Source organism: Heterodontus francisci, chromosome 4 (genome assembly GCF_036365525.1).
Source record: "Heterodontus francisci isolate sHetFra1 chromosome 4, sHetFra1.hap1, whole genome shotgun sequence".
Taxonomy (NCBI): domain Eukaryota; kingdom Metazoa; phylum Chordata; class Chondrichthyes; order Heterodontiformes; family Heterodontidae; genus Heterodontus; species Heterodontus francisci.
In genome coordinates this window covers 77,446,796-77,472,000 of record NC_090374.1, presented here as the reverse complement: position 1 = coordinate 77,472,000, position 25,205 = coordinate 77,446,796, and the positions used below count along the sequence as shown (strand labels likewise).

The 25,205-nt window shown below is 44.2% G+C and overlaps 1 protein-coding gene across 2 annotated transcripts in view; it reads right to left on the bottom strand.

The window, feature by feature from the left end:
- LOC137369102 (uncharacterized) overlaps positions 1-25,205 on the bottom strand; it is a 323,628-nt gene that overhangs the window by 241,585 nt on the left and 56,838 nt on the right. For both annotated transcript variants that reach the window (XM_068029753.1, XM_068029754.1), the window contains exons 2-3: positions 10,601-10,756; positions 9,014-9,063 (exon numbers count right to left, since the gene is read on the bottom strand). In XM_068029753.1, coding sequence (XP_067885854.1) covers positions 9,014-9,063; positions 10,601-10,756 — 206 coding nt within the window. The remainder of the gene's footprint in view (positions 1-9,013; positions 9,064-10,600; positions 10,757-25,205) is intronic.

The following is a 25,205-nucleotide window of genomic DNA, read 5'->3' as shown; positions in this document are numbered from 1 at the left end:
GAAATTGTTAAATTTACTTAATGTATAGTTTACCCATTGCTATATTTGCTTCTTTTAATACACCTTCAGCAAAAAATGATAAGCCCTGATCTGTGATCATTTGAAGGATTTCCATGCCATTTGAATTTGCTGACAACTGCTATTTTTACCTCTGCCTGATAAATCTTGAAGAAAAGTTAAACTTAATATTAATCTGTATTTATATTAAGAGAGCCAACTGTGCAACAGAGCCAACTGTGCAACAGCCCCAACAAACAAATTTCTCTGCAGCACCTGTGGAAGAGCCTGTCACTCCAGAATTGGCCTTTATAGCCACTCCAGGCGCTGCTTCACAAACCACTGACCACCTCCAGGCGCGTATCCATTGTCTCTCGAGATAAGGAGGCCCAAAAGAATATTAAGAGCTCTATTAAATTTGAAAATCTATATAAATAGTAACACTGCTCTATAGTAGACAACTCCTTGGGAAGAGTGGATGCCTCAAACTGTTCTCTAGCCAGTTAAATATGGGTCTACAGATTGCATTGTGAAAATACTGAATAAACATATTGAAATAATGCTGAAAACACTTTTCACTGTGAAGAAAATGTGTTATTGCCTTTTTGCAATAACGGAAAAACAGAAACCATAAATTATACTGAAGTTCTGTCACACTTGAAAGAAACCAGAGTAAGGAGATAAACTGCATATTGATAAGTGCAAAATTTCATAATACTTCTCGGTTTATAATGATGATACCAGAAACCAAAATAACAAAAAAATTAGTTTTCCGGTTCAAAAATCAGTTTTTGAAAGACATCCAAGTGACCAAAATAGATGCTCATTTTAGCATGAAATACCTTCATGTTACTGAGAAATTAGCCAGAAGACAGAAAGAGAGCAGTGCCAAATGATGGTGAATTTCAGACTGGGGGGAAGTATACAGTGGTGTTCCACAGGGATCGATATTAGGATCTCCAGTCTTTTTGATATACATTCATAACCTGCACTTTGGTATACAGGGCATAATGTTTAGGATTGCAGATGGCACAAAACTCAGAAATGTAGTAAACAATGGGGAGGATAGTAACAAACAGCGAGAGGACATAGAGAGACTGGTGAAAAGGGCAGGTGCAAATTAACACACAGAAATGTGAAGTTATGCATTTTGGTAGGAAGAGAAGAAGCAATATAAGCTAAACGGTACAAGTTTAAAGGGAATGCAGGAACAGAGAGACCTTTGGAAGTATGTACACAATTCTTTGAAGATGGCAGGACAAGTTAAGAAGGCTGTTAAAGCATACGGATCCTAGGCATTATAAACAGAGGCAAAGAGTACAAAAACAAGAAAGTTATGCTAAACCTTTATAAATCACTGGTTAAGCTGGAGTATTTTGTCCAATTCTGGGCACCACACTTTAGAAAGGATGTCAAGGCTAAAAGACAGAAAGTAGAGAGGAGTAGTGAGCAGTTGTTTTTCAGACCAGAGGGAAGTATACAATGGTTCAACATGGCCCACTTCTGTGGTGCAGAAGAGTTTACAAGAATTGTACCAGAGATGGGCAGCACAGTGGCGCAGTGGTTAGCACCGCAGCCTCACAGCTCCAGCGACACGGGTTCAATTCTAGGTACTGCCTGTGTGGAGTTTGCAAGTTCTCCCTGTGTCTGCGTGGGTTTTCGCCGGGTACTCCGGTTTCCTCCCACCACCAAAGACTTGCAGGTTGATAGGTAAATTGTCCATTATAAATTGCCCCTAGTATAGGTAGGGGAATATAGGGACAGGTGGGGATGTGGTAGGAATATGAGATTAGTGTATGATTAGTATAAAAAAACACACTACTGAGTCAGCGGCGCTTGAGATGGCTTGGCCATGTGAGCTGCATGGAAGATGGCAGGATCCCCAAAGACACATTGTACAGTGAGCTCGCCACTGGTATCAGACCCACCGGCCGTCCATGTCTCCGCTTTAAAGACGTCTGCAAACGCGACATGAAGTCCTGTGACATTGATCACAAGTCGTGGGAGTCAGTTGCCAGCGTTCGCCAGAGCTGGCGGGCAGCCATAAAGGCGGGGCTAAAGTGTGGCGACTCGAAGAGACTTAGCAGTTGGCAGGAACAAAGACAGAGGTGCAAGGGGAGAGCCAACTGTGTAACAGCCCCGACAAACAAATTTTTCTGCAGCACCTGTGGAAGAGCCTGTCACTCTAGAATTGGCCTTTATAGCCACTCCAGGCGCTGCTCCACACACCACTGACCACCTCCAGGCGCTTACCCATTGTCTCTCGAGATAAGGAGGCCAAAGAAAGAGAAAGTATTAAAAAATAGGTCATTGATGGTCGGCACAGACTCGGTGGGCCGAAGGGCCTGTTTCAGTGCTGTATCTCTAAATAAATAAATAGATGTGCGATTTTAGTTAAACCCAGATAAACTGGAATCAAAGGTTAGCAGCCAAAATGGTAACTGAACAATAGGCTATCTTTAGAATCATAGAACGTTTACGGCACAGAAAGAGGCCACTTGGCTTATCGGGGCTGTGCCAGCCAAAGATCGATCCACCCATTCTAATCCCACCTTCCAACATTTGGTCCGTAGCCCTGAAGATTACGGCACTTGAGGTGCATATTCAAACACCTTTTAAATGAGTTGAGGGTTTCTGCCTCAATTATCCTTTCAGACAGTGAGTTGCAGACCCCCACCACCTTCTGAGAGAAAAAACGTTTCCTCATCCCGCTCTAATCTCTCTACCAATCACCTTAAATCTACGCCCCCGAGTCACTGACCTCTCTCCTAAGGTAAATAGGTCCTTCACCTTCACTCTATCCAGGCCGCTCAAAATTTTGTACATTTCAATCAAATCTCCCCTCAGCCTTCTCTGTTCCAAGGAGAACAACCCCAGCCTATCAAATCTTTCCACATAGCTGCATTTTTCCAGTCCCGGCAACATCCTCGTAAATCTCCTCTGTAGCCTCTCTAGTGCAATTACATCCTTTCTGTAATGAGGTGACCAGAACTGCACACAGTACTCAAGTTGTGGCCTAACCAATGATTTATACACTTCCAGCATAACCTCCCTGCTTTTATATTCTATACCTCGGCTAATAAAGGTAAGGATTCCATATGCCTTCTTAACCACCTGATCAACCTGTCCTGCTACCTTCAGGGATCTGTGGACATTCACTCCAAGGTCCCTTACTTCCTCTATACCTCTCAATATTTTCCCATTAATCGTGTATTCCTTTGCCCTGTTTGACCTCCCCAAATGCATCACCTCACACTTCTCCAGGTTGAATTCCATTTGCCACTTTTCTGCCCATCTGACCAGACCAGGCGGCACAGTGGCGCAGTGGTTAGCACCGCAGCCTCACAGCTCCAGCGACCCTGGTTCAGTTCTGGGTACTGCCTGTGCGGAGTTTGCAAGTTCTCCCTGTGACCGCGTGGGTTTCCGCCAGGTGCTCTGGTTTCCTCCCACAGCCAAGGACTTGCAGGTTTATAGGTAAATTGGCCATTGTAAATTGCCCCTAGTGTGGGGATATGGTAAAGAATATGGGATAAAATGTAGGATTAGTATAAATGGGTGGTTGTTGGTCAGCACAGACTCGGTGGGCCGAAGGGCCTGTTTCAGTGCTGTATCTCTCTATGACCATCAGTATCTTCCTACAGCTATCCTCCTCACTATATACCAAACAGCCAATCTTTGTGTCATCTTTAAACTTCTTGATCAAGCCCCCCTACATTTACATCCAAGTCATTAATATAGCCACAAAATGCAGAGGACCCGGTACTGAACCCTGCGGAATGCCACTGGAAACAGAACTCCAGTTGCAAAAGCACCCATCAACAATGACCCTTTGTTTCCTGCCACTGAACCAATTTTGTATCCACCTTGCTGCATTTCCCTGGATCCCATAGGATTTTATTTTTTAACGAGTCTACCATGTGGGACCTTGTCATAAGCCTTGCTAAAATCCATGTAGACCACATCAACTGCACTACCCTCATCTATCTTCCTTGTCACTTCTTCAAAAAATTTGATCAAGCTGGTCAGACAAGTTCTTCCCTTAACAAATCCATGCTGACTATCCTTGATTAATCTGTGCCTTTTTAAGTGACAGTTTATCATGTCTCTCAGAATAGATTCCAATAATTTGCCCACTACTGAGGTTAGACTGACTGGTCTGTAATTATTCAGTCTATCCCTCGCTCCCTTTTTAAACAGAGGTACAATGTTTGCAGTCCTCCAGTCCTCTGGCACCACACCTGTATCCACTGAGGACTAGAAAATGATAGACAGACCTTCTGCTATTTCCTCTCTGGCTTCTTTTAACAGCCTGGGGTACATTTCATCCAGCCCTGGTGATTTATCAACTTTCAAGGATGCTAATCCCATTAATACCTCCTCTCTCCCTGTGTTTATCACATCCAATACTTCACACCCCTCTTCCTTAACTGCAATATCTGTATCGTCCTCTCTTTTCTGAAGACAGACACGAAATATTCATTAAGAACAATACCAACATCTTCCGCTCCTACACATAGGTTACGTTTTTGGTCTTTTATGTGCCCTACTCTTTCCTTAGTTATCCTGTTACTCGTAATTTAAACTTAACTTTTAACGAAGAAATAGTTCGGGCAATGTCAAGGTATATTCGCACGAAAGAGAAAGATTGGGCAAACAAATCCACAGCTCTCCGTATAATGAAAGAAATAGAGACTAAGATGAAGAAGAAATGGTGTGGTTATGATAAATATCAAGTGGATAATACAACCGAGAACTAGGTTGAATATAGAAGGTTCAGAGGGGAAGTGAAAAATCAAATAAGTGAAGCAAAGAGAGTGTGTGAAAAGAGACTGGAAGCTCATATAAAAAGAGAATCCAAACGTTTTCTATAGGCATATTAATAGTGAAAGGGTGGTAAAAGGAGAAGTGGCCAATAAGGGACCAAAAAGGGGACTTACACATGGAGGCAGGGGGCATGGCTGAGGTATTAAATGAATACCTTGCATCTGTCTTTATCAAGAAGGAAGATGCTGCACAGGCAATGGTGAAAGAACAGGTAATTCAGACACTGGAAGGGTTTAAAATTGATCAGGAGAAAGTATTGGATAGGCTAGATGTACTTAAATTTGATAAGACACCAGGACTGGATTTTTTTTTTATTATTCCTTCATGGTTGTGGGCATCCCTGGCTAGGCCAGCATTTATTGCCCATCCCTAATTGCCCTTTCATAGGTACACAAACAGTGCTGTTAGGAAGGGAGGTCCAGGATTTTGACCCAGCGACAGTGAAGGAACAGCATATAGTTCCAAATCAAGATGGTGTGTGGCTTGGAGGGGAACTTGCAGGTGGTGGTATTCCCATGCATCTGTTGCCCTTGTCCTTCTAGGTGGTAGAGATCACAGGTTTGGAAAGTGCTGTTGAAGGAGCCTTGGTGAGTTGCTGCAGTGCATCTTGTAGATGGTACACACTGCTGCCACTGTGCATCAGTGGTGAAAGGAGTGAATGTTGAAGGTTGTGGATGGAGTGCCAAGCTTTGTCCTGGATGGTGTTGAGCTTCTTAAATGTTGTTGGAGCTGCATCCATCCATGTAAGTGGAGAGTATTCCATTACACTCCTGACTTGTGCCTTGTAAATGGTGAACAGGCATTCACAACAGGAGGTGAGTTATTCACTGCAGAATTCCAAGCTTCTGACCTGCTCTTGTAGCCACAGTATTTATGTGCCTGCTCCAGTTCAGTTTCTGGTCAATGGTAACCCCCAGAATGGCGATAGTGGGAGATTCAGTGATGCTAATGCCATTGACCATTAAGGGGAGATCGTTAAATTCTCTCTTGTTGGAAATGGTCATTCCCTGGCACTTGTGTTCCACGAATGTTACTTGCCACTTATCAGCCCAAGCCTGGATGTTGTCCAGGTCTTGCTGCATATGGACAGACTGCTTCAGTATCTGAGGAATCGCGAATGGTGCCGAACATTGAGCAACCATCAGCGAACTACCCCACTTCTGGCCTTATGATGCAGGGAAGGTCATTGATGAAGCTGCTGAAGATGGTTGGGTCTAGGACACTACCCTGAGGAACTCCTGCAGAGATGTCCTGGGACTGAGATGAAACCTCCAACAACCACAACCATCTTCCTTTGTGCTAGGTATGACTTCAACCAGAATCGTTACAGCGCAGAAGGAGAGCCAGTGGAGAGTTTTCCCCTTGATTCCCATTGACCCCAGTTTTGCTAGGGCTCCTTGATGCCATACTCGGTCAAATGCTGCCTTGATGTCAAGGGCGGTCACTCTCACCTCACCTCTGGAGTTCAGCTCTTTTGGACCAAGACTGTAATGAGGTCAGGAGCTGAGTGGGCTTTGTGGAACCCAAACTGAGCATCAGTGAGCAGGTGCACAACCTGACACTACGGAGGGGAGAGTAATTGAACAATGAGGATATTATGGAGTGTAATGCCCCTTCCAACGATAAGGAGATGACAGAAGATGATGACCAAGCGCAGGATGCTTAAGAACCACAGGGAGCAGAGGCAAGGCACCACGAGAAACGTGCAAGGGAGGCTCGGCACGCATTAATACAGGCACAGTTCACATGATCCTTAGTGACAGATCCATGCAATTCAATAAAGCTTCATCACTCTGCACCCTGTTGTCACCTTCTTGCCATTTACCTGCACCCAGTAAGACATTACACTGCAGCTCGGGGAAATGCCTCGACCTCATGAGGTGTGGTCTCACCTTTGACACCCTTTGACAGAACCAGGGTGCTACTGTGTTCCCAGCAGCCCACAAGAGATTCAAGGAAAGCTCATGCCTTGCCACATTACACATTTATTGGTTACAGAAAAATTGCTAGGTTGCTTCCTTCCAAAAAATACTAACCCGTGAACCCCAAGTGCAGCTAGGTGCTCTTCTTAAATCTCTTTTGTGTTCTTCTAAGTGATGCTCCCCCTGCACTGTCAGCTGAAGGAGAGACAGACTGCTGATCTTGCTGCCTTGTGGATTGAGACGACCTTGGCTATTGTCCTCTGGCTGCCTGAGGCCTGCAGGGCCCGGGCATACTGAGGGCCTCCTGCACGTGCAGGAGCTTCCTCTGTTGTCTAGACTAAGTGAGGCACTGATGTCACTGACAGAGGGGCCACTGCCCATGCCAGGATTGCCCTGAGAGGAGCCCCCAGATGCATCAAGCAGCCGCTCCTCTGCCCTTTCAAGGCACACTTGTACCTCCCTGCTCACTTGAGGAGTGTGAAGACCTGGTGCCTCGCTCTGGTCTCGCCCAGCCAGTGCTGCGCAAAGCTCATGGAGTTGGTGACAGTGCATCCTCTGAGGCTTCTTCCTCCACCTCAGAGGTGGATGGCTGTCTCCCAGTCTCTGGAGCTGTCTGCTCTTGCCTTTAGCCTGTGTAAGAGAGACGATTAATTAGAGGGTAATGTGCATTCCATCACTCCCTTCAGACTGCTCCTTGTGTGGAGCTCCATATGACCTGTGGTAGGCACATGAGCACTAAGCCTCATGTTCACTGGAGGCTTTCTTGTGTGCATCCATATGACCACTCACTCTCTCCTGTCTCCACTCCGGACTCACAATCAGCAATGGAATGGCCCCTTGCTATCCTCCAAATTTCAGTGCCTCCTCCATGAGGATCAGGATTGCCAGGAACGGGATCCACTGCCTGCCTTCGCCCTTTCCTTCGCATTATGGGCTGCCTTCTCTTACAAGCACATAAATGAACATTGCTGGTTACCCAACAAAGACGCACGCAACGCCTATGCTGGTGGCCGCCTTACTGTCCATGATAGTGCCACTGGAATGCCCCCTGCATGCAGGAACTCAGAAATGGCAGTGCAGGAATGAACTCTGATGTAGAGGCCTGCTACCCGACGCGAACCCGATAGGACCCGACGACATGTGTTGGGTTTGGGTCGGGTCGGGTCGGGCCCATCTTCCAGGGCCGGATTTCGGGCTCGGGTCAGGCCGAGTCCAGATCGAGTCAGGTTGGATCGGGCCAGACACACACGGTAAGTGCTCTGATGTTAAGTATTAAAAATAAAAAAACTTACCTGAGCTGGGAGTCCAGGACGAAACTGAGTCTGCGCAGTGAGCGAGTGACGTCACTATGACGTCTCACACATGCGCTGCAGCTTCTTGCAGGTTTGATGTCAGGAACGTAAGTAAAGGAATGGTCGGGTCGGGCTCCGGTCGGGCCGACTAGTGGCGGGTTCTAGTCGAGTCGGCTCGGGCTCGGGGCAAAATCGGAGGGATTCGGGCCTGGTGGGGCTCAGGCCTGCTGTGGTTCGGTCAGGTTTGGGTCAGGTTCTTTTTCCCGACCTAAAGCAGGCCTTTACTCTGATGTACCAGGGCCATTCACTGAGATGATGCAGCCATGCCTGCAACAGGCAATGTTGCTGCCTGGCCTCACTGCCAGTGACTGGGTTGGCATTCCTTTTGTAGCCACGTGTAAGCCCCTAAGAAAAGCAATATGCGGTGCATTCACTTTAGCTGATCACATGAGGTCATTCACCCACTTACAGCACACAGCCAGGTTCTGAAAATGACCTCACAGTTGCTGACCTCCTTTGCGATCTCCGTTCAGGCTTGCTTGGTCTAGCGGGCAGGTCTCTTCCTCCCACCCCTGGGGAAGAGGACCTCCTGCCTTGCCCGAATAGCCTGAAGGAGAACCTGCAGAAAGGCATCACTAAACCATGGGGCCATCCAGGATCTTGCCTCTGCTATTCTTTGACAGGCCCTCTGTAGCAGGTCTTCTACTCAGGCTGGATCAATTTAAAGGCAGCCCTTTAAATATGGCACAAGCACTTCCAGCAGCGTGACCTCACATCGCCATTCCACCTTACAGATGCCTTCTCCACCTGTCGGCAGTAACTTAGTCGGCTCCCCAGCCTGTACCACACCACCCCCCCCACCCCCGACCCCGCCACCCAAGCAGCAACTGCTCCTGCTTCCAGTCCCGGCAATGGTTCCTCAAGCCATTGAAACAACTGTGCATACACTCATTTCAAGTACTAAATAAAAGGACTCACCTTAAGGTTTCCAACTCATATTTCAATTGTCTGTTATCTTCTTTCAGTTTCTATTAACAGAATTAAAGTAAAGATTTATCTTAGTATGAAACATAATAAGTGTATGTATTAATCACTTGTGCTGCACATGTCCCTATTCAATTGTTAGTTTTAACAAGGCACAGCATTTCCCCATAAAAGTGGCATAAACAATACAAACTTAAAGCACTTAATTAAACATGATGCGGGGAAAAAATTACATGTGAAATTCAATCTCTTTGAATCACAAAAAGGATAGGAACATAGAAAAAGGAGCAGACCCTTGAGCCTGCTCCACCATTCAATGTGATCATGACTGATCTGTGACCTAACTCGATATACCCACCTTTACCCCATACCCCGTAATACTTTTAGATAACAAAAATCTGTCAATCTCAGATTTAAAATTTATAATTAATCTAGCACCAAGTGCTGTTAGTGGAAGAGAGTTCCAAACTTCTACCACTCTTTGTGTATGGAAGTGTTTCCTATTTTCACTCCTGAAAGGTCTGGCTCTAATTTTTAGACTATGTCCCCTAGTCCCAAACTCCCCAACCAGTGGGAATAGTTTCTCTCTATCTGCCCTAATATCCCTTAATATCTTGAAAACTTTGATCAAATCATCCCTTAAACTTCTAAATTCCAGGACATACGATCAATGTTCCCTCTAATTTCTGTCTGCTGTGCACGGCCAGCTCATTGCAATGCGCAGTTCCTTTAAGATTGCATGTACGCATATTAAAGAGAACATTGCTTATGTGTGGGTCTTTTTGTTCCCTCTGCAGCACATTCCCAATTTCTGTGTGGCCGCGCACCTGCACAGCTTAGAGGTGGCATTGAATACAACCCTAGTTTGTGTAATCACTCGTCATAATTTAACACTTGAACTCCAGGCATCATTCTTGTAAATCTGCGCTACAGCCCTCCAAAGCCACCTTCTAAGGCATGGTCCCAGAACTGCTCACAGTAATCCAGGTGTGGTCTAACCAGAGCTTTGTATAGCTGAAGCATGATTTCTACCCATTTGTATTCTAGTCCTTTAGATATAAAAGCCAACATTCCGTATTCCATTAGCCTTTTTGATTATTTTCTGTGCCTGTCTATGACACTTTAATGATTCATCTACCTGGACCCCCAAGCCTTTTTAGACCTCCACTATTTCTAGATTTTTATCATTAAGAAAATATCCTGTTCTTTCCATTTTAGGTCCAAAGTGGATGAACTCATATTTGCCTACATTGAAAATCATTTGCCAACATTTTGTCCATTCACTTTATCAGTATCTCTTTGTAATTTTATGTTTCCGTTCTACACTGATTACAATGCTGCCTATCTTTGTGTTCTTGAAATATTTGGATGTGTGGCTTTCTATCCCATCAACTAAATTGTTAATAAATAAGGTGAATAAATACAGATAGTCCACATCCTTATTTATCAAACATAACTTGGGTCAGAACAGCTTCTAAATACACCCTTGAAAGTCAATTTAATATCACAAAAATCTGAAGACATTTTATATAGTTTCCTGCATTATTATTTTTAATCAAGAAACATAAAAAGACAGCATACCTGTAAGTCAATGTCTGCCACTGAGGACTTTCTAGACTGAAGTTGCATTTGGGTGTTGCAATATTGCTCCTCAGATTTCAGGAATGATGCGCTGTGGCAGTTAGAGCTCATAAAAAGGCCACAACCTGGAGGATACTTGGGTGAACACTTTCCAACCTAAAATATATTTTAAAAATGTATATTTTAAAATTGAAACTAGAAACACAATTTTGGTAGGTATGATTGGCATGGAATCCAGGGCAAGCAATATTACTAAACTAATTTGTGGCATATTCCTTGAAATTATACTTCCAGAAAGATATTCAAAGTACAGACAGATAGGCTCCATTTCAGAGTCACTGAAATAATTAAATCGACTATATGCTGTGAAATTTATTAGTCTGATCAGAGGATGGTTTCTTTAAATCCATTTTAGAAATGAATAATTTGATGATGCTGGGCATTTCACCGTGTTCAGTGTATTAAAAATAAAATTGAATGCAATTTTTTTCAGATCATAACAGTTGACGGCAAAGCTTAAAACTGTAACAAAAATGTCTAAACAATTTAAAAGAATACATCCATTTAGGACTATCCATAATTGTCATATTTATATAGTGCATTTAATTGTCATAATTGTATAGCGCATTCTTAATAGTTCTGAGATATAACCAATTAATCAATTCCAATCAATGGTAATTATGATGATCAAATTTCAAACTGATAGATATAAACGCTAAATATAAATTTGGCAGTGTGGGGACGATATGGCCCAGTATATTTGATTTCGCTGTTCATATGAAAGTCTACAGAACAAGGTCACAAAATTCGGCTCTGTAGCACCACTGGTTCAGGCTTTACAGTAGCAGGCAGATGAAAAAAATGAAGGGGTGTCCTGACCCAATGATTTCTGGTGTGGCCCGTGTCGATCCCCATGCTTGGAAGGCTGATAGCGCAGGCATCCTGGGCATGTGCCAGAAGCATGCAGAGTGGGGAGCTCGTGACATCAGTAGTATCCAATGCTGATTTGGCACCTGACCTGCCATTTTGGACCTTGCCAGTCCTGTTAACACCCTCCCAAACACGCACAGCTGAACATGTGTTCAGCTGCGCCACAAGTCTCCACCCCCCAACAACAGCAGCACCATTTAAGGCGATCATCATTCAATTTTCAGGTGAGATGCTTCTGACTTTCTTTTGCTGCTGCAAAGGTACTGTGTACTGTGTGATTGGAGGAACTGACAGAAGATTTGCCAGTGAGAAGAGGGTGGTGTAAACATTTGAAACGCCTCAGAGCAGAAAACTTGCTGCTTGTCATGGGGGCTATAATTGCAGATCGCAGTTCCTCTTGGCTTCAGGATGACAGGGAGATGGAGCAAAGGCAGAAGAGAGGAGAAGTTGCTCGCAGAGGGAGGAGGAGGGCACCTCTCAACAGTAGGCCTTACCGACCTAAGGTCTTCAGACAGCACACTCCTAGCTCCATCTTAGCTGGCAGGAATGTCTGCCTGGCTACACCAAGGAGATGGTCGAGCACCTCCTTGCGACCTCCTTCCAGGCTGAAGCCGGCAACATCACCAACATTTCAATTTTGCCATACATTGCTGCATCCATGATATCACAGGGGCCTTGTACACAAGAGAGGAGACAGCATATGCCTTTGCCAGGGAAGTGACCCTCCCTATGGTACAGAGAGCCATCGACTGTACACACATGGTTCTGTGAACACCACACCTCTTTAGAGAGATAAACCAGAACCATATGGAGTTCCACACACTGAGGGCTGAATTATATGGGGCCTGCAGGAGTGGGTAGGAGGTGGGGGGAGGGGGGGTGGTGGTGGGGAAGGTGGAGTGCCTGTCACCTTCCAGCTGCTGTGGCATTTTGCCAGCAGTGGGGAAGGTGGAGGGTAGCCCTCCCACCCAGAAGCCATTTGTGCCACTTAAGTAGCCAATTGAGGGCCTCTTTCCTCCACCACTGACATTTTACCAGTGGTGGAAAGGCCCTCCACCATGTGGGGAGGCAGCCTGGTGAATCCTTGCCGCTGCCACTGCAACATGTTTCCCTGCTCTCACTGGGGCCTGCCTGACTGGCTCTGGCAACCCGCAACCCTATTTAGCTTGCTGCGAGGGCAGCGTTCATCACTGCGTCTCTCGGTTCGGAGCAGTTCCAACAGTGACCACTGCTCCCAGTGGCGCTGCTGGGACTGAAGAGCTGCTGGCCCTCCAATTTGCCGGTAGCTCTTGAAGGCAGGCTCTCGTCCCTTAAAGGGATGGGAGCCCCAGCAGCAGCTCATTAGCTGCTGATAGGGGTATCCCTGACCGGATTCTAACGACCGAGGCAGGGTCGCCCCCCCCCCCCCCCAGCTTTCCAGTCCATTGGGGCCACTGCCGCTCTGACAAAATCCAGCCATGAATGTGCAGCTGGTATGCGACCATGCACAGAACTATCATGTGGGTGAATGCTTGCTCTCCTGGCAGTAGTCTCAATGCTTTCATCCTGCATTAGTGAGCCGTTCTCACCTTCTCCAAGCAACCACATTGAACAAGAGTGTGGCTGCTGGTGACAAGGGCTACCCGCTTTACACGTGCTGTGTCATTACACAATGACTGTGCTCCACATGATACCACACAGGGACAGGACTCCTACAATCAGAAGCATGCAGCAACCAGAAACGTCATGGAGCAATAATCGCCATCCTGAAAATGGTTCTGTTGTCGGGACTACTCGGGGTGATTGGCGAGGGCCATCAAGGTGAGGGTTGGGGCAAGAGAAGGAGGGGTAGGTAGAAAACAAGAGGTGCATGTTACACCATCTGCAGCTTGTACTTCAGACCAGATTGCAGGATGAGGTTGAACTGGGATTTGAAAAGGTGCATAAGATATAATCATCCTGGATGGCTTAAGCGACATCAGTTGCAATGGCCTCAGTGACTACTGCGCCAATAATGAAGAGCAAAGTCTCCTCCAACAGGGTTAGGGACATGTACCCCTGCCTGTCCCTGAATGTTTTTTTTGTTGCTCCCTCCTATTATGGGTCACCTTGTCCTGCGAGAGACAGGGAAGAATGTCAGTGAGTGTGTTGCAGTGTGTTTAGGTTATGTACCTGTCATAGCTGAATAGCTGGCAGTATGTGGAAGCTGTAAGATGTGGGTGTGATGCTTGCAGTAGCTGTAAGTATGCGAGGGTGAGGTGGATCATATGAATGTTATACATGAGTCCCGAATGCTAGAGATTCCTGATAAGTGAGTGATGGGACTGTAATGCATTGAGCACCATGTGAGGTTGGTGGTGCGGTTGGTAGGATATGATATTTTAAGATGCATTCACTGGCCTTGACCAGTCATGCCAGGTCATTAAACTTTTTTCAGCACTGTAACCAGGTCCTTGGGGCCAAACTCTTGGCATTGATCTCTGCAGCTATCTGCTCCCATTCCCTTTGAAATGCCTGTCTGGACAGGCTCCTGGCCTCCTCTGGAAAAATGAACTCTCTCCTCCTTTCCACCTCCTGCACAAAGGCCACCAACACTGCACTGGAGAAACTGAAAGCACTCTTTCTGGCCCGCTGCTCCATTACTCAACTTTCTTCCCGCTCACAAAGTCTCTCCAAGTCACTGCCAGCACTTGCTGCAACTAGAATACACCTCCCCTTTAAGAGATGCAGGATGATTTTAAGTGCAGGCTAGCTTTAACTCACGCTAACCTCGCACAAACTTGAACCCCCTGCTGAACATGCAGCCGCTCAGCAACACATTTAGCACTGGGCTGCACGCCACAATCCTGGAGATGAATAAGCAACAAACATTGCATGCTGCCACTACAATCAGGCATGGGGTAATCACGCATCACGATCCCGGTGCCCTCTAAAAGGCCTTATAGAGTCATAGAGTTATACAGCACAGAAACAGGCCCTTCAGCCCATCATGTCTGTGCCGGCCATCAAGCACCTAACTATTCTAGTCCCATTTTCCAGCACTTGGCCCATAGCCTTGTATGCTATGGCATTTCAAGTGCTCATCTAAATACTTCTTAAATGTTGTTTTACAGCACATACCAAGGGTCGAACCTGGCACCTTCCTGGTTTGTATAGCACATTTACCAACAATCATTAGGGAATGGTCAGGACACCTTTTAACTCCATTCAGCACCTGCGTGTGGTATTTCACAGTCTGAAACCTGGTGTAATTTTTATTATGCCTGTATATTTTAAGATATTTTACCTTTTGAATACCCACCAGCTACAGTATACTATAGTACAGCAAGTCACTGGGAAATATATAGACATATTTATAGAATGCAGGATGAGTGATTGAAAGCCTTATCCAATCTTTAGCTCCAACTCTTTAAACAAGGCACACTGAAACATAAGAAAGAATTCAAAAGCAGCCTTGGGTATAACCTTTCAAAATTTCCCTCCTTTGTTGTGAGCAGCCAAAGGCCTTGAAAGCACAAGTATTAAGAAAGAACATTCATGTGCTCAGAACATCCCAAAATGTTTCACAACCAATTAATTGCTTTTTGAAGTGCAGTCACTGTTAAGTAAAAAAGGCAGCTAATTTGCACATAGCAAAATCCCACAAACGAAACATGAATAGATAATTTGCTGTTGTGTGTGGTTAAGAAAGAATGGTGTCAGCAGGAACACCCTGGACTTCTTCAAATAGTGCAATGGGGCAATTTTTAAAAATTCTCGAACTGCCATGATGGAAATTGAATTCATGTAATAATACAGCAGTAAGAAGCTTGGAATTTAACATTCTTAGTAGCAGCAGTGAGAGTGGCCAAAGACCAAAAGGTCTGAAAATTTTTGAGCAAAGACAAAAAAGTCTTGAATTTATTTTTTGACAAGGAATCATGTAATTATAGCACTGTTAATGTTCTGTAATTAATTCAAAACCTTGCAGGCCACTTCAAATGTGTAGTTTTCCCTTTGTTTACCTTTGATTACCGTCAAGATGGTGGAGCAATGCAATTGTATAAAATCACCAAAGTGACCTCAGCATTCCAACATTTCAGTATTTAATATGGTTAGTCTGTGCAATATTAGCTGGTTAAACTCTACCAGTACCCCTGCTTGGACCTGAGCAATCCCAAAAGCTTAGTTAAGAGGGATATTGCTCCACAGAGAGTTCAATATTAGGCTGAAACCATTTGGTAGATTATGTAGATTATGCATTAGATTGAATGGGAGACTCAAAATGGTGATTGATTGCAATGTGTCAAACACTGCTGATTCCATCCAAAAAATGTCACAAAAGTGGTTAACTTACCTCACAGACAATAATCATCCACCAAGCTTCAACTGCACAACAAAATGTCTCAATAGAAGTCAAAAGAAGACACGGGAATATTATTGATCAAATTGTTTCAGGTTAAGGAAAGCTCCCGATCGAGTCAAATTCCAGATTCTGAATCTTCTCCATGAAACTGGGAATGCTACTGTAACAATTCGCAAGGCGAGCACTAACTTGGAAGAAGTTCCGAAGAAGGGTCACTGACCCGAAACGTTAACTCTGCTTCTCTTTTCACGGATGCTGCCAGACCTGCTGAGTGGTTCCAGCATTTCTTGTTTGTATTTCAGATTTCCAGCATCCGCAGTATTTTGCTTTTACTAACTAGGAACTGCTGCCTCCGACCATCGGGGCAGCTTCGTGGTTTTCCGGCGGGCTTTTTAAAAAAAGTTCCGATTTTTTTAAAAGCCCACCGGAAAACTACGAAGCTGCTCCAAAGGTCGGAAGCAGCAGTTCCTACTCACAGCAATTGTCAGCTGTGAAACTGACAGTTGCGATTTTTTAAAAAGTCGATCTGTTCGGATAGGAAGAAGCCAATATAATAAAAGAAAAACACTGCGGATGCTGGAAATCACGACGTCAGAAATCTGCCATTTGGCAGAAATTTCTCATCCCTGTAGTAGAGGCATGACCAAATATATTTACTGGCCTCTACAGGCTTATGCACTATCAAAATAAGCTTGTCGACCCAAAAAGCATTTTTTTTGTTCTTAACTATTCTTAGCTCTTATGCTACTGGAGGAACTTCAGGTAAGCACTGGAGGAGAGGAACATCTGATTTAAAATTTATAAACATATTAAGATTCTTAAAAAGTCAATTAGTCATTGTTAAGATTGTAGTGTATAGTTTAGGATTTGAACATAAAACACTTCAATCAGTCTTTTTAGTGCTGAAATTGTAAATTTAATGCAAGGTTTGCAGATGTTTTGGGGAGTTTTGCAGCTGGTGGTATTAGTGGGAAAATCAGCTGTATCGAGGAAGCAAGAACATCATCAGTAATGTAATACAACTAACTACCTTCTCTATGAGAAATAATAAATTCATGTTTTGAGCCAGACTGTATGGAATATTGAATACCCACGATGTTGGGGGCCGGGGGGGGGGGGGGGGGGGCGGGAGGGATGGGGGTGCAGGTGGGGACGTTGGACTTTGAGCTCCCGGAGAGGGATGGATGTATTTGTTTTAGCTGATTTGGAACAAAACCCCAAGGTAACTATAATGATGGTAGTCACTACATCATAAAAATACACTTATCTGGTATATATTTGTGGTGATTTGTCAGAAACAGTAAAATAACACTATAATTCAAACCAAGGAACCCAGTTTGCAACATTATACAATGCTGCAAAATCCCATTAATTCAATGAACTTGCATTATTTCATAAACTGGTACAACTAGGTATTTTAAAGCCTCAGCTCCCTTTTGGGCTTTGCACTCCCTGTGACTCCATGCTACTTGTAAAGAGTAACAGAGTGCAAATATTATTATAGACAAAACAAAATAACATATGTATTCCTAATTGAAGAGGATATTTAATCTTTATGACAGTTGCATCGCCAGCATTAATTTTTCCCTACATCAGCGACCATAGTTCAAAAAAGACCATCAGCTGGAAAGCAATTTGTGATGCCCTGAAGTCATAAAAGGCACGATATAAATGCAAGTTCTTTCTTTAGAATTTATCAAAAAAAATTCATAAGACTTGATATAAGGCATCAGTCTGGCCTGATATATTTTACCTAAGTTTGAATGTGAACTAAGAAATGAAACACTATCTCTAGATGATTCTTCCCATATTACTTAAGCATAACCCATGGCATACTGTCAAAGGAGTACACAGAATGTGCCCATAGCGAAGTCCATAAGCTATACCATTCCGTTAGTATATTCTAACAGTATAGTTGGGGGATACCTACTGTTCTCTGCAGCCAAGAGCGTGAGACCCAAAGGCTGTGTTGCCTGCCCGATGTCAGGATTAAAGACATCTCCTCGGAGCTGGAGAGAAACTTGGAGTGGGAGGGGAAGGATCCAGTTGTCGTGGTTCACATAAGTAACAGCGACATACTTAGGATTAGGAATGAGCTTCCACGAAGGTAGTATGAGCTAGGGGCTAAATTAAAAACAGAACCACAAAGGTAATAATCTCTGGATTACTACCTAAACCACGAGAAAATTGACATAGGTTAAATAAGATGAGAGATTTTTTTTTATTCATTTGTGGGATATGGGCGTCACTGGCTAGGCCAGCATTTATTGACATCCTTAATTGCCCTTCAGCTGAGTGGCTTGCTAGACAATTTCAGAGGGAAGTTAAGAGTCAGCCACATTGCTGTGGGTCTGGAGTCAGATGTAGGCCAGACCAGGTAAGGATGGCAGGTTTCCTTCCCTAAAGGACATTAGTGAACCAGATGGGTTTTTACAACAATCGACAATGGTTTCATGGTCACCGTTGGACTAGCTTTTTTAAAAAAAATTCCAGATTTATTAATTGAATTCAAATTTGACCATCTGCCGTGGTGGGATTCAAACTCATGTCTCCAGCTATTAGCCTGGGCTCTGGATTACTAGTCCAGTGACATTACCACTACGCCACCATCTCATTGAATGAGTGGCTCAAAGATTGGTGTGGGAGAAATGTGTTTCGATTCATGGGGGAGTAGCACTAGTACTGGGGAAAGAGGGAGCTGTACCTTTGGGAAGGGCTTCACTTGAAACGTGCTGGGACCAGTGCCCTAGCGAATCGTATAACTAAGGCTTGTAGAGAGGGCTTTAAACTAAGTAGTTGGGGGGGGGGGGGGAGGGTTCATATGAGGGGAGATTTAGAAAGTTAACAAGAAAGGACAAGGTAATAGTGAAGGGCAGTGATATGGGATGACAACCAGAGTGTGACAGGAAGGGACAAAACGTACAAACATAAGAGTGCACCAGTAGAGAGGGTCAGACTAAATAAAAATGGTAGAAAGACAGAATTAAAGGCTCTTTATCTGAATGCATGCAGCATTCCTAACAAGATGGATGAATTGATAGCACAAATAAAAATAAATGGGTATGATATGATGGTCATTACAGAGACGTGGTTGCAGAGTGACCAAAGCAGGGAACTGAATATTCAAGGGTATGTGACATTTCGGAAGGATTGGAGGAAAGGAAAAAGAGGTGGGGTAACTCTGATAATAAAGGATGAGATCAGTACAGTAGTGAGAAATTATCTTAGCTCAGAAGATCAAAATGTAGAATCAGATTGGGTGGAGATAAGAAAAAGCAACGGAAAGAAGTAACTGGTGGGAGTAGTTTACAGGCCACCTAACAGTAGCCACACTGTACGACAAAGCATAAATCAAGAAATAATGGGGGCTTGTAAGAAAGGTATTGCAATAATCATGGCCGATTTTAATCTTCATATCAATTCGACAAATCAAATTGGCAAAGGTAGCCCTGAGGATGAGTTCATAAAATGTATTCGGCACAGTTTTGTGGAACAATACATTCTGGAACCAACCAGGGAACAGGCTATTTTAGACCGGGTAATGTGTAATGAGACAGGATTAATTAATGATCTCATCGGAAAGGATCCTCTAGACAAGAGTGATCATAACATGATGAGTTTCATATTCAGTTTGAGGGTGAGAAACTTGGGTCTGAAACTCGTGTCTTAAACTTAAATAAAGGCAATTACAAAGGTATGAAGACGGAATTGGCTATAATAGATTGGGAAAATTGGTTAAAAGGTAACATGGTCGATAAGCAGTGGCAGACATTTAAGGAGATATTTCATAACTCTCAACAAAGATACATACCATTGAGAAAGAAAGACACTATAAGAAGGAAGCACCATTCGTGGCTAACTAAGCAAGTTAAGGATGGTATCAAATTGAACGAAAAGGCATACAATGCTGTGAAAATTAGTGGTAGGCCAGAAGATTGGGAAAATGTTAAAAACCAGTAAAGGATGATTAAAAAAAGAGGGAAAATTAGAATACGACAGTAAACTAGCAAGAAATATAAAAACAGACAGTAAGAGCTTCTACAACTATATGAGAAGGAAGAGAGTAGCTAAAGTAAACGTTGGTCCCTTACAGGATGAGACTGGTAGATTAATAATGGGAAGCAACGAAGTGGCAAAGATATTGAACATGTATTTTGTATCTGTCTCCATGTAAGAAGACACAAAAAATATCCCAACGACTGTAGAAAATCAAGAGCCAAAAGGGAGGGAGGAACTTAAAACAATCGTTATCACTAGAGAAAAAGTACAAGGAAAACTAACAGGACTAAAGGCTGACAAATCCCCTACACCTGATGGCCTGCATCCTAGGGTCTTAAAAGAAGTGGCTGCAGAGATAGTAGATGCATTGGTTGTAATCTTCCAAAATTCATTAGATTCTGGAAAAGTCTGGGCAGATTGGAAAACTGCAAATGTAACATCTCTATTCAAGAAAGAAGGGAGACATAAAGTGGGAAACTATAGGCCAGTTAGCCTAACGTCTGTCATTGGGAAAATGCTAGAATCCATCATTACAGAAGTAGTAGCAGGACATTTAGAAAATCATAATACAATCAAGCAGAGTCAACATCGTTTTATGAAAAGAAAATCATGTTTTACAAATTTATTAGAGGTCTTTGAGGAGATAACAAAGCAGGGTGGAAAAGGGGGAACCAGTAGATGTAGTGCATTTGGATTTCCAAAAGGCATCTGATAAGGTGCCACGTAAAAGTTTACCGCACAAGATAAGAGCTCGTGGTGTTGGGAGTAATTTTTTTTTTTATTCGTTCATGGAAAATGGGCGTCACTGCTAGGCCAGCATTTATTGCCCATCCCTAATTGCCCTTGAGAAGGTGATGCTGAGCTGCCTTCTTGAACCACTGCAGTTCTTGGGTGTAGGTACACCTACAGTGCTGTTAGGGAGTTCCAGGATTTTAGCCCAGTGACAGTGAATGAAAGGCAATATAGTTCCAAGTCAGGATGGTGTGTGGCATGGAGGGGAACTTGCAAGTAGTGGTGTTCCCATGCATCTGCTGCCCTTGTCCTTCTAGGTGGTACAGGTTGCGGGCTTGGAAAGTGCTATCGAAGGAGTCTTGGTGAATTGCTGCAGTGCATCTTGTAGACGGTACACAGTGCTGCCACTGTGCAGTGGTGGTGAAGGGAGTGAACGTTGAAGGTGGTGGATGGGGTGCCAATCAAGCGGGCTGCTTTGTCCTGGATGGTGTCAAGCTTCTTGAGAGTTGTTGGGAGCTGCACTCATCCAAGCAAGTGGAGAGTATTCCATCACACTCCTGACTTGTGCCTTGTAGATGGTGGACAGGCTTTGGGGAGCCAGGAGGTGAGTTACTCACTGCAGAATTTCCAGCCTCTGACCTGTTCTTGCAGCCACAGTATTTATTTGGCTGGTCCAGTTCAGTTTCTGGTCAATGTAACCCCCAGGATGTTGATAGTGGGGGATTCAGCGATGGTAATGCCATTGAATATCAAGGGGAGATGGTTGGATTTTCTCTTGTTGGAGATGGTTATTGCCTGGCATTTGTGTGGCGCAAATGTTACTTGCCACTTATCAGCCCAAGCCTGGATGTTGTCCAAGTCCTGCTGCATCTAGACACAGACTGCTTCAATAACTGAGGAGTCTCAAATGGTGCTGAACATTGTGCAATCATCAGCGAATACCCCCACTTCTGACCTTTTAATGGAAGGAAGGCTGTTGATAAAGCAACTGAAGATGTTTGGGCCAAGGACACTACCCTGAGGAACTCCTGCAGTGATGTCCTGGGACTGAGATGATTGACCTGAAACAACCACAACCATTTTCCTTTATGCTAGTGTCAGGCAAACACCATCCACCCACCATCCCCCCCACCCCCCATCCCCACCTACCAAGACTGAGGCACACATTATTTCGCCACATGAGCATTAAAACTTAAAAATTGCAAGTTCCTGACTGGAAAGACATTTGCATAGTACCAGACAATATGGAAACAAAGGGAGCCAGTCCCTGCCCCCCAATACACAGAAAGAGACCTCGCCAAACCAGTCGGTCACGTGAACACCTGATGGCCAACCAGGGGAGTTTTAAACTGGAAAAAACAGATTTTGAACAGAGAACGCCTTGTGCTCATGGACTGAGAACATCTCCTCTCCTGTCTGCCTGCTTCCATCTACTTCCCACAGAACTGAATCTTGTGAAAACACATGAAACTCAAAGAGAGAAAAGTTTCCTACATGAACAAGGTTTTAAGAAGACTACTGAGCCCCAATGAAACGCAAGACCATATCTTCAATCAAGGACTACAGTGAGCTCGAGAAACAGTAACAAGATATTGCCTCAAATTGTTCTACTTATCTTTTCTTCTGCTCTATTCTGTCCCTATTTGCATGTGTGTACCATGTGTGCATGCTAGCGTGGGTGCGTCGTATATCAGTAGGCATGAACCGTATTAGAGTTTAAGTTTTAATTAAATTTCATCTTTCTTCTTTAAACCACAGAAAGCCTGTTTGTGCTCATTTCTTTACCTTATAATTAGAAAGTTGTGAACAAGGATTCACAAAGGGGGAGCTCAAAACACAGGGTGTTTAAAATTAAACCCTGTTACAATAAGACCAGGTGAAGATAGTAACAGACCCCTAGACACCTTTCACACCTGGTCGTAACACTAGGTATATGATTCCAACCAGCGGAGAATTTTTCCCCGATTCACATTGACTCCAGTTTTGCTAGGGCTCCTTGATGCCATACTTGGTCAAATGCTGCCTTGATGTTAAGGCAGTCACTCTCATGTCACTTCTGGAGTTCAATTCATTTTTCCATGTTTGGATCAAGGCTGTAATGAAGTCAAGAGCTGAGTGGCCCTGGCAGAACCCAAACTGAGTGTTTAGATTAGATTAGAGATACAGCACTGAAACAGGCCCTTCGGCCCACCGAGTCTGTGCCGACCATCAACCCCCCATTTATACTAATCCTACACTAATCCCATATTCCTACCAAACATCCCCACCTGTCCCTATACTTCCCTACCACCTACCTATACTAGTGACAATTTATAATGGTCAATTTACCTACCAACCTGCAAGTCTTTTTTGGCTTGTGGGAGGAAACCGGAGCACCCGGAGAAAACCCACGCAGACACAGGGAGAACTTGCAAACTCCACACAGGCAGTACCCAGAATCGAACCCGGGTCCCTGGAGCTGTGAGGCTGCAGTGCTAACCACTGCGCCACTGTGCCACCCTCGTGTTATTGCTGAGTATGTGCCACTGCTTCCTGAAATGTTGGTGCTGAAATCCTGGTATAATTTTTTTGCTGAAAGCACTTTCCTTTTCTAGTTAATTTTGTGAAAGAGTAGGCGTGAGTAAAAAGATGGGTACAACATTGGCATCAAAGTGAGAGTTGACTATTTTTACTGATCTATAATTCTTACTACTCCAAAATAGGCTTTATAAACTTGAGTGCAAACTGAAAAGGAAGGAACTGATACAGCTTTCTTCAGCTGCAAAGTTAAGTGGAAAGTATTTCAAGTTCAACTCGTGCAATGGGGAATCTATATAGCTATAAAAATGTGAGCGAACTAGGAATGTGGGAGTCTTGTAATAGAATTCAAGGTAGCCAATTTTGTAAAAGCCCAAATCAGTGAGTTGCACTGAGCACCTAATTGGTATCTGGGCTCACATGTTTTATGGAAATGAGGCCCAAGGCCCAAATTAGAGTGACACTTGAGCTAACATCCTCAGGCAAGCACTCCAGGTATGCCACCTACTTTGCTCTAGCTTCCAGCGCAAATCAATTGTCTGCTGTTATTTCTAATATAGACACTAAGTTTATTTCTGCTGCTTCAATTGTCACCACAAAAGTGAACATGCAGTATCATGGGGCTGTATCTCATTCTGACAGCAGGGGTCCCGGCAATAAGCCGGGAAGTTAGGGGGGGGTGGCGGGTAGTGACACCACTTCAGCCATTGTGCGACCCCTGGAGGCATTCAACAGCAATTAACTGCCCCCTGTCGGGGCTGCCGTCCCCTTAAAGGACAGCCACCTGTCTCCAAGAGGGCCGGCAGCTCCTCAGTCCCAGCAGTGCCACAGGGTGCACAGCCACTGCTAGGATTGTAGATGGCGACGACGGATACCAACCACCACACAACGTGAATGGAGTCGGAGCTTGCAGGGGCCAAGCGGGCAGGCCCTGATGATCGGGGGGAAGGAGGGTGGTTGGAGGGGGTGTGCTGTGGGAGCGGCCATTGCCGCCTGTGCCCCTCTGTGGGCCACAGAGTGGCCGAGTAGGAGGGCAACCCCACCTCCAAGCCTGCTTGGAGACAGTGTTTCCATGCGGTGGCGGGAACCTCCAACGTTGGCTATATGCCAGCAGAGGTGGCAGGCCACCCTTAAGGGACCATTTAAGTGGCTCAATTGGCCTCCCAGTGGACTTCCCATCTGCCACTGTGCCCGCTATGGACAAAATGGAAGCAGGACAATGTCGGGCATTCTGCCCCATGCTACCCCACGCCATTTTGTCTGCCCCCCACCCCGTGCCCGTCACTAAAGGCTCCTTAAAATTCCACTCACAGTCTGATTCAGTCTCAGATCAACTATTCTCATCTAGGTTCCATGCCAAGATAATAATTAAACCATCTACTTTTGTTTTACAGTGGGGAACAGAAATCATATGAAAAGTTGATTGCTTTCTACAGATGTAAACTATTTTGTATAAGAGGCAGCAATTTAAGAATTTTTTAAAATAAAAACAATTATTCATAACATGCATCTCCACATCTTAAGTAACAGATGTAGATTTGGTTGCTGCTGTGAATATCTTTTATTCAGATTGAAAAACTCCTTTTTTCCTTTCATTATCTGGGAAAAGAAATGAAAATTCAGCAACCATGCAACAAATTATTCTTCAGTAAAAAAATTAAATTCAGTTACTTGAAGGGCTGAAATGTAACAGGAATGTGGAATATCAGGACAGCCTTAATTATAGATAAGAATAAGCACATTGATAGCATAAAATCTGCTACCTCCCTGATGACCTGCCAAGTTTATCAAGTAAGTAATTAATCCACAAGATAAGGAGGTCATATTTTCGATTCCCAGTCTGTACAATCTAGTTTAAGCAGCTGCTTTCGCTTGCTTCTGTTATGAGCTTCCTTTTCAAGCAATCATGAAGAGATTGATTTCCTTTCCTAACAGCAATATTGGTGTACTTACATCCCAAAGACTGCAGTGGTTCAAGAAGGCAGCTCACCACCACCTTCTCAAGGACAATTATGGATCGGCAATAAATGCTGTCCTAGCCAACAACAACCACATCCCACAAATGAATAAAAAAAAATGTTCTGAATGTTTCATGATCTCTAC